At 53.6% G+C, this 9708-nt stretch overlaps 1 protein-coding gene across 1 annotated transcript; it reads left to right on the forward strand.

Annotated features, from left to right (window-relative positions):
- Positions 1 to 8331: 8331 nt before the first annotated feature.
- On the forward strand, positions 8332 to 9335 carry LOC309543759 (ankyrin repeat domain-containing protein 9-like; the record flags this gene model as incomplete). Its single annotated transcript, XM_082276199.1, has 1 exon — positions 8332 to 9335. Exon 1 carries the CDS (start codon positions 8493 to 8495, stop codon positions 9333 to 9335), a length of 843 nt encoding a protein of 280 aa, XP_082132325.1. The 5' UTR covers positions 8332 to 8492.
- Positions 9336 to 9708: the final 373 nt, after the last annotated feature.

Here is a 9708-nt window from a genome sequence, read left to right on the forward strand (position 1 = left end):
GTGGGCATGGGGTAGGAAATGCAGGGGCCATGGGCATGGGGTAGGAGATGCAGGGGCCGTGGGCATGGGGTAGGAGATGCAGGGCCATGGGCATGGGGTAGGAGATGAGGGGCCGTGGGCATGGGGTAGGAGATGCAGGGCTATGGGCATGGTGCAGGAGATGCAGGGGCCGTGGGCATGGGGTAGGAGATGCAGGGCTGTGGGCATGGTGCAGGAGATGCAGGGGCCGTGGGCATGGGGTAGGAGATGCAGGGCTGTGGGCATGATACAGGAGATGCAGGGGCCGTGGGCATGGTGCAGGAGATGCAGGGGCCGTGGGCATGGTGCAGGAGATGCAGGGGCCGTGGGCATGGTGTAGGAGATGCAGGGCTGTGGGCATGGTGCAGGAGATGCAGGGGCCGTGGGCATGGGGTAGGAGATGCAGCGCTGTGGGCATGATACAGGAGATGCAGGGGCCGTGGGCATGGTGCAGGAGATGCAGGGGCCGTGGGCATGGTGCAGGAGATGCAGGGGCCATGGGCATGGTGCAGGAGATGCAGGGCTGTGGGCATGGTGCAAGAGATGCAGGGGCCCTGGGCATGGGGTAGGAGATGCAGGGCTGTGGGCATGGTGCAGGAGATGCAGGGGCCGTGGGCATGGTGCAGGAGATGCAGGGGCCATGGGCATGGTGCAGGAGATGCAGGGCTGTGGGCATGGTGCAGGAGATGCAGGGGCCCTGGGCATAGGGTAGGAGATGCAGGGCTGTGGGCATGATACAGGAGATGCAGGGGCCGTGGGCATGGTGCAGGAGATGCAGGGGCCGTGGGCATGGTGCAGGAGATGCAGGGGCTGCGGGCATGGTACAGGAGATGCAGGGGCTGTGGGCATGGTGCAGGAGATGCAGGGGCTGCGGGCATGGTACAGGAGATGCAGGGGCTGAGGGCATGGTGCAGGAGATGCAGGGGCTGCGGGCATGGTACAGGAGATGCAGGGGCTGAGGGCATGGTACAGGAGATGCAGGGGCTGTGGGCATGGTGCAGGAGATGCAGGGGCTGCGGGCATGGTGCAGGAGATGCAGGGGCTGTGGGCATGGTACAGGAGATGCAGGGGCTGCGGGCATGGTACAGGAGATGCAGGGGCTGTGGGCATGGTGCAGGAGATGCAGGGGCTGCGGGCATGGTACAGGAGATGCAGGGGCTGTGGGCATGGTGCAGGAGATGCAGGGGCTGCGGGCATGGTGCAGGAGATGCAGGGGCTGTGGGCATGGTGCAGGAGATGCAGGGGCTGCGGGCATGGTGCAGGAGATGCAGGGGCTGTGGGCATGGTACAGGAGATGCAGGGGCTGCGGGCATGGTGCAGGAGATGCAGGGGCTGTGGGCATGGTACAGGAGATGCAGGGGCTGCGGGCATGGTGCAGGAGATGCAGGGGCTGTGGGCATGGTGCAGGAGATGCAGGGGCTGCGGGCATGGTACAGGAGATGCAGGGGCTGTGGGCATGGTGCAGGAGATGCAGGGGCTGCGGGCATGGTGCAGGAGATGCAGGGGCTGTGGAGGGGTCTCACTGTGCCGTCTGCCCGAGAATAGCCAAACGTGTACATGCTTTCCCAAGCGGCGGTGCATGCGCATTGTACCTGTCTGGCCGCCCGCGGCCATTCTTGTTTTTTTCAGGTGGCAGTGCCACGGTGCATTCCCTGCCTATGACCATCGGGAATTTGTGTCTTCTGAGGGTCTTAGGTGACCCCTGGGAAAGGGTCCTTTGATCCCCAGGTTGAGAACTGCTGGTGGACACTCGATAACCTTCACACAGACCAGCTGATTTGGGTTATTTTGACCAATGATATGAAGCTGTGTAACTTTTGGCCAAAATTTATGAAGAAAAATTACTAATTTGCAAAACTTTTAAAACCAAAACAAAGAAAAATTATTTAATTTTTTTGATCATAGGGAAAAAACTAGAAACCTCGGAGAGGAATAAATCCCACCAATAGAAACCTCGGAGAGGAATAAATCCCACCAATGGAAACCTCGGAGAGGAATAAATCCCACCAATAGAAACCTCGGAGAGGAATAAATCCCACCAATAGAAACCTCGGAGAGGAATAAATCCCACCAATGGAAACCTCGGAGAGGAATAAATCCCACCAATAGAAACCTCGGAGGGGAATAAATCCCACCAATGGAAACCTCGGAAAGGAATAAATCCCACCAATAGAAACCTCGGAGAGGAATAAATCCCACCAATAGAAACCTCGGAGAGGAATAAATCCCACCAATAGAAACCTCGGAGAGGAATAAATCCTACCAATAGAAACCTCGGAAAGGAATAAATCCCACCAATAGAAACCTCGGAGAGGAATAAATCCCACCAATGGAAACCTCGGAGAGGAATAAATCCCACCAATAGAAACCTCGGAGGGGAATAAATCCCACCAATGGAAACCTCGGAAAGGAATAAATCCCACCAATAGAAACCTCGGAGAGGAATGAATCCCACCAATAGAAACCTCGGAGGAGAATAAATCCCACCAATAGAAAGCTCGGAGGGGAATAAATCCCACCAATGGAAACCTCGGAGAGGAATAAATCCCACCAATAGAAACCTCAGAGAGGAATAAATCCCACCAATAGAAACCTCGGAGAGGAATAAATCCCACCAATAGAAACCTCGGAAAGGAATAAATCCCACCAATGGAAACCTCGGAGGGGAATAAATCCCACCAATAGAAACCTCGGAGAGGAATAAATCCCACCAATAGAAACCTCGGAAAGGAATAAATCCCACCAATGGAAACCTCGGAGGGGAATAAATCCCACCAATGGAAACCTCGGAAGGGAATAAATCCCACCAATGGAAACCTCGGAGAGGAATAAATCCCACCAATGGAAACCTCGGAGAGGAATAAATCCCACCAATGGAAACCTCGGAGAGGAATAAATCCCACCAATAGAAACCTCGGAGAGGAATAAATCCCACCAATAGAAACCTCGGAGAGGAATAAATCCCACCAATGGAAACCTCGGAGAGGAATAAATCCCACCAATAGAAACCTCGGAGAGGAATAAATCCCACCAATAGAAACCTCGGAGAGGAATAAATCCCACCAATAGAAACCTCGGAGAGGAATAAATCCCACCAATGGAAACCTCGGAGAGGAATAAATCCCACCAATGGAAACCTCGGAGAGGAATAAACCCCACCAATGGAAACCTCGGAGAGGAATAAATCCCACCAATAGAAACCTCAGAGAGGAAGAAATCCCACCAATGGAAACCTCGGAGGGGAATAAATCCCACCAAAAGAAACCTCAGAGAGGATTAAATCCCACCAATGGAAACCTCGGAGAGGAATAAATCCCACCAATGGAAACCTCGGAGAGGAATAAATCCCACCAATAGAAAGCTCGGAGGGGAATTAATCCCACCAATAGAAACCTCGGAGAGGAATAAATCCCACCAATAGAAACCTCGGAGGGGAATAAATCCCACCAATGGAAACCTCGGAGAGGAATAAATCCCACTAATGGAAACCTCGGAGAGGAATAAATCCCACCAATGGAAACCTCGGAGAGGAATGAATCCCACCAATAGAAACCTCGGAGAGGAATGAATCCCACCAATAGAAACCTCGGAGGGGAATAAATCCCACCAATAGAAAGCTCGGAGGGGAATAAATCCCACCAATGGAAACCTCGGAGAGGAATAAATCCCACCAATAGAAACCTCAGAGAGGAATAAATCCCACCAATAGAAACCTCGGAGAGGAATAAATCCCACCAATAGAAACCTCGGAAAGGAATAAATCCCACCAATGGAAACCTCGGAGGGGAATAAATCCCACCAATAGAAACCTCGGAGAGGAATAAATCCCACCAATAGAAACCTCGGAAAGGAATAAATCCCACCAATGGAAACCTCGGAGGGGAATAAATCCCACCAATGGAAACCTCGGAGGGGAATAAATCCCACCAATGGAAAACTCGGAGAGGAATAAATCCCACCAATGGAAACCTCGGAGAGGAATAAATCCCACCAATGGAAACCTCGGAGAGGAATGAATCCCACCAATAGAAACCTCGGAGGGGAATAAATCCCACCAATAGAAAGCTCGGAGGGGAATAAATCCCACCAATGGAAACCTCGGAGAGGAATAAATCCCACCAATAGAAACCTCAGAGAGGAATAAATCCCACCAATAGAAACCTCGGAGAGGAATAAATCCCACCAATAGAAACCTCGGAAAGGAATAAATCCCACCAATGGAAACCTCGGAGGGGAATAAATCCCACCAATAGAAACCTCGGAGAGGAATAAATCCCACCAATAGAAACCTCGGAAAGGAATAAATCCCACCAATGGAAACCTCGGAGGGGAATAAATCCCACCAATGGAAACCTCGGAGGGGAATAAATCCCACCAATAGAAACCTCGGAGAGGAATAAATCCCACCAATGTAAACCTCGGAGAGGAATAAATCCCACCAATGGAAACCTCGGAGAGGAATAAATCCCACCAATAGAAAGCTCGGAGGGGAATTAATCCCACCAATGGAAACCTCGGAGAGGAATAAATCCCACCAATAGAAACCTCAGAGAGGAAGAAATCCCACCAATGGAAACCTCGGAGGGGAATAAATCCCACCAATAGAAACCTCAGAGAGGATTAAATCCCACCAATGGAAACCTCGGAGAGGAATAAATCCCACCAATGGAAACCTCGGAGAGGAATAAATCCCACCAATGGAAACCTCGGAGAGGAATAAATCCCACCAATAGAAAGCTCGGAGGGGAATTAATCCCACCAATAGAAACCTCGGAGAGGAATAAATCCCACCAATAGAAACCTCGGAGGGGAATAAATCCCACCAATGGAAACCTCGGAGAGGAATAAATCCCACCAATGGAAACCTCGGAGAGGAATAAATCCCACCAATGGAAACCTCGGAGAGGAATAAATCCCACCAATAGAAACCTCGGAGAGGAATAAATCCCACCAATAGAAACCTCGGAGAGGAATGAATCCCACCAATAGAAACCTCGGAGGGGAATAAATCCCACCAATAGAAAGCTCGGAGGGGAATAAATCCCACCAATGGAAACCTCGGAGAGGAATAAATCCCACCAATAGAAACCTCAGAGAGGAATAAATCCCACCAATAGAAACCTCGGAGAGGAATAAATCCCACCAATAGAAAGCTCGGAAAGGAATAAATCCCACCAATGGAAACCTCGGAGGGGAATAAATCCCACCAATGGAAACCTCGGAGGGGAATAAATCCCACCAATGGAAACCTCGGAAAGGAATAAATCCCACCAATGGAAACCTCGGAGAGGAATAAATCCCACCAATAGAAACCTCGGAAAGGAATAAATCCCACCAATGGAAACCTCGGAGGGGAATAAATCCCACCAATAGAAACCTCGGAGAGGAATAAATCCCACCAATAGAAACCTCGGAAAGGAATAAATCCCACCAATGGAAACCTCGGAGGGGAATAAATCCCACCAATGGAAACCTCGGAGGGGAATAAATCCCACCAATGGAAACCTCGGAGAGGAATAAATCCCACCAATGGAAACCTCGGAGAGGAATAAATCCCACCAATAGAAACCTCAGAGAGGAATAAATCCCACCAATGGAAACCTCGGAGGGGAATAAATCCCACCAATGGAAACCTCGGAGGGGAATAAATCCCACCAATGGAAACCTCGGAAAGGAATAAATCCCACCAATGGAAACCTCGGAGAGGAATAAATCCCACCAATAGAAACCTCGGAAAGGAATAAATCCCACCAATGGAAACCTCGGAGGGGAATAAATCCCACCAATAGAAACCTCGGAGAGGAATAAATCCCACCAATAGAAACCTCGGAAAGGAATAAATCCCACCAATGGAAACCTCGGAGGGGAATAAATCCCACCAATGGAAACCTCGGAGGGGAATAAATCCCACCAATGGAAACCTCGGAGAGGAATAAATCCCACCAATGGAAACCTCGGAGAGGAATAAATCCCACCAATGGAAACCTCGGAGAGGAAGAAATCCCACCAATAGAAACCTCAGAGAGGAAGAAATCCCACCAATAGAAAGCTCTGTGTGAAAAAAGGAGGAAAATGTCATATGTGTACAATGTGTGAGTAATTGTCATTCAAAGTGTGACAGCACTGAAAGCTAAGAATTGGTCCGGTTGGGAAGGAGGAGTGCCCGGTATTGAGGGGAGGGGGGTCAGGAAGGGGGAGGGGAGTGCTCGGTATTGAGGGGAGGGGGTATTTGGGGGAGGGGGAGCAGGAAGGGGGAGGGGGGTTCCTGGTATTGAAGGTAATCCCGGTAATAAAGTCGTTCTTTATAATCATGTGTGTGTAACGTCCCTGCCACCCGATATTACTTCTTATAGTAAATGTAGAGGGGATTGCATGGTCAGATTGTACAGAGATTGTACGGTCAGATTGTACGGTGAGATTGTAGAGAGATTGTACGGTCAGATTGTACGGTGAGATTGTAGAGAGATTGTACAGTGAGATTGTACAGTGAGATTGTACAGAGATTGTACAGTGAGATTGTACAGAGATTGTACAGTTAGATTGTACAGTGAGATTGTAGAGAGATTGTACGGTGAGATTGTATGGAGATTGTACAGTGAGATTGTACAGAGATTGTACAGTGAGATTGTACAGAGATTGTACAGTTAGATTGTACAGTGAGATTGTAGAGAGATTGTACGGTGAGATTGTATGGAGATTGTACGGTTAGATTGTACAGTGAGATTGTACAGAAATTGTATGGTGAGATTGTAGAGAGATTTACGGTGAGATTGTATGGTGAGATTGTATAGATATTGTACGGTGAGATTGCATGGTGTATGGTGTGTGTCGGTTGAGTGTTCTTCACTAACCAGTTAAGATTCCATTCATTGGATGCCCCTTCCACCGGTAAAAGCAGAGAAAATTCTGCATGTGCACTGTGTGTGTGTGGGGAGGGGGGGGGTGCATGTGCGCTGTGTGTGTGGGGAGGGGGGGGGTGCATGTGCGCTGTGTGTGTGAGGGGGGTGCATGTGCGCTGTGTGTGTGGGGGGGAGGGGGGGTGCATGTGTGCTGTGTGTGTGAGGGGGGTGCATGTGCGCTGTGTGTGTGAGGGGGGTGCATGTGCGCTGTGTGTGTGTGGGGGGAGGGGGGTGCATGTGTGCTGTGTGTGTGAGGGGGGTGCATGTGTGCTGTGTGTGTGAGGGGGGTGCATGTGCGCTGTGTGTGTGGGGGGGAGGGGGGGTGCATGTGTGCTGTGTGTGTGGGGGGGAGGGGGTGCATGTGTGCTGTGTGTGTGGGGGGGTGCATGTGTGCTGTGTGTGTGGGGTGAGGGGGTGCATGTGTGCTGTGTGTGGGGGGGGGGGTGCATGTGTGCTGTGTGTGTGGGGGAGGGGGTGCATGTGTGGGGGGGGGTGCATGTGTGCTGTGTGTGTGGGGGAGGGGGTGCATGTGTGGGGGGGGGTGCATGTGTGCTGTGTGTGTGGGGGGGTGCATGTGTGCTGTGTGTGTGGGGGGGGGGTGCTCTGTGTGTGGGGGGGTGAAGTGTGCTGTGTGTGTGGGGGGGAGGGGGGGTGCATGTGTGCTGTGTGTGTGGGGGGAGGGGGTGCATGTGTGCTGTGTGTGTGGGGGGAGGGGGTGCATGTGTGCTGTGTGTGGGGGGGGGGTGGTGCATGTGTGCTGTGTGTGTGGGGGAGGGGGTGCATGTGTGGGGGGTGGGGTGCATGTGTGCTGTGTGTGTGGGGGGGGGGTGCTCTGTGTGTGGGGGGGTGAAGTGTGCTGTGTGTGTGTGTGGGGGGGGGGTGCATGTGTGCTGTGTGTGTGGGGGGGGGGGTGCATGTGTGCTGTGTGTGTGGGGGGGGGGGTGCTCTGTGTGTGGGGGGGGTGAAGTGTGCTGTGTGTGTGGGGGGGAGGGGGGTGCATGTGTGCTCTGTGTGGGGGGGGTGCTCTGTGTGTGGGGGGGTGAAGTGTGCTGTGTGTGGGGGGGGGGGTGCTCTGTGTGTGGGGGGGGGGGTGCTCTGTGTGTGGGGGGGGTGCTCTGTGTGTGGGGGGGTGCTCTGTGTGTGGGGGGGTGAAGTGTGCTGTGTGTGTGGGGGGGAGGGGGGTGCATGTGTGCTCTGTGTGTGGGGGGGGTGGTGCGCTGTGTGTGGGGGGGAGGGGTGCATGTGGAGGAGCAGGCTGGGAGGACTGCAGCAAGCAGCTGGGAGGATTGATCAGAAGGGGGGAGGGGGGGGAGGCTTTCCTCTTGTCAGAGGTTAGGAAGAGGGGGGGGGGAGGGGGAGGCCGTCAGATGATTCTGCTCCAAGGAAGTCGCATGCCGGGGTCTCCTCTGCAGGCGGCTCGTGCTGCGCCATGAACCTGCATGAAGGGTGCCGCAAGCCTCCGCAGCCTCCTTCTCCCATCAGAGACTGCATGGAGGACTGAAGATTGGGCCTGGAGGTTCCCTGGGAGGATCTCTGCCTTTGTTGCGGGCTGATCGGGGGTGGGGGCGAGGCGCGATGTGCAGCAACCAGGTGAGCGTGCAGGACGAGCAATGCAAATCGTATTCCTACATGTTCTACCAGGCGGTGAGGGACCAGGAACCGGTGTGGAAGTTGGAGGAGATGAGGACCATGGAGTATTTCCATTGGGAAGAAGACGCCTCCCTGAGATGTTATTCCCCCTCCGACGCGCTGATGTACGCCGTGGTGCATAACCACCAGCGCTACGCCCACTACCTTCTCTCCCACTTCCCCGAGGACGCCCTGAAAGTGCCCGGGATCAAATTCTGCTGCTGCCCCCCCGCCGCCCCCCACCTGGCTCTGGCCGTCACCTACGACCGCCGGGACATCCTGGTCATGATCATCGACATCTCCCACAAACTGCCCAACCTCAACTCCTACATCAACCGGGCCAACTGCTTCCACCTGTCCGACGGGAAGACCCCCCTACACCTGGCCTGCGACCTGCTGAGCGCCGAGACCGTCCTCATCCTCCTGGGCAACGGGGCGTCCCCCCGACTCCTGGACCGCAAAGGGGAGACCCCCCTGGACATCATCCTGGAACAACTCTGGAGCTCCAAGGTCAACGTGGACTCCAAGAAACTCTGCCTCTACTACCTGCTGCTCTTCTCCCCCTCCCCCCACTTCAAGATGAGGAAGATCCTGAAAGAGAACCCCCAATTCTGGACTCCTCTGCTGGGGGAGGATAAGTTCCGCTACCTGGTGGGCGACACGCCCGCCACCTTGTACCTGATGGCTATGCAAAAGGTCCTGCAGTGTCTCCCCCCGGAACACTTCCCCCACAGTGTCCGGGCGCTCCCCATTCCTCACGCCTTGAAACCATTGCCCGGGACCGGCTAAACTGGAATCACCCCAATCCTGTCATGGTGGGCACCTCGCGGACTCCCGGGACCGACTAAACCCCCCCCCCAAATATCCAACTGGAATCACCCCAATCATGTCATGGTGGGCACCTCGCAGACTCCCTGGACCGACCAAACCCTTCCCCCCCAAATATCATACTGGAATCACCCCAATCCTGTCATAGTGGGTGGCTTGCGGACTCCCGGCACCAGCTTAACCCCCCCCCCAAATATCAAACTGGAATCACCCCAATCGTGTCATGGTGGGCACCTCGCGGACTCCCGGGACCAGCTTAACCCCCCCCCAAATATCAAACTGGAATCACCCCAATCGTGTCATGGCGGGCACCTCGGGGACTCCCAGGACCAAC

Source organism: Pelophylax lessonae (assembly GCF_965119305.1).
Source record: "Pelophylax lessonae genome assembly, contig: HAP1_SCAFFOLD_343, whole genome shotgun sequence".
Taxonomy (NCBI): Eukaryota; Metazoa; Chordata; class Amphibia; order Anura; family Ranidae; genus Pelophylax; species Pelophylax lessonae.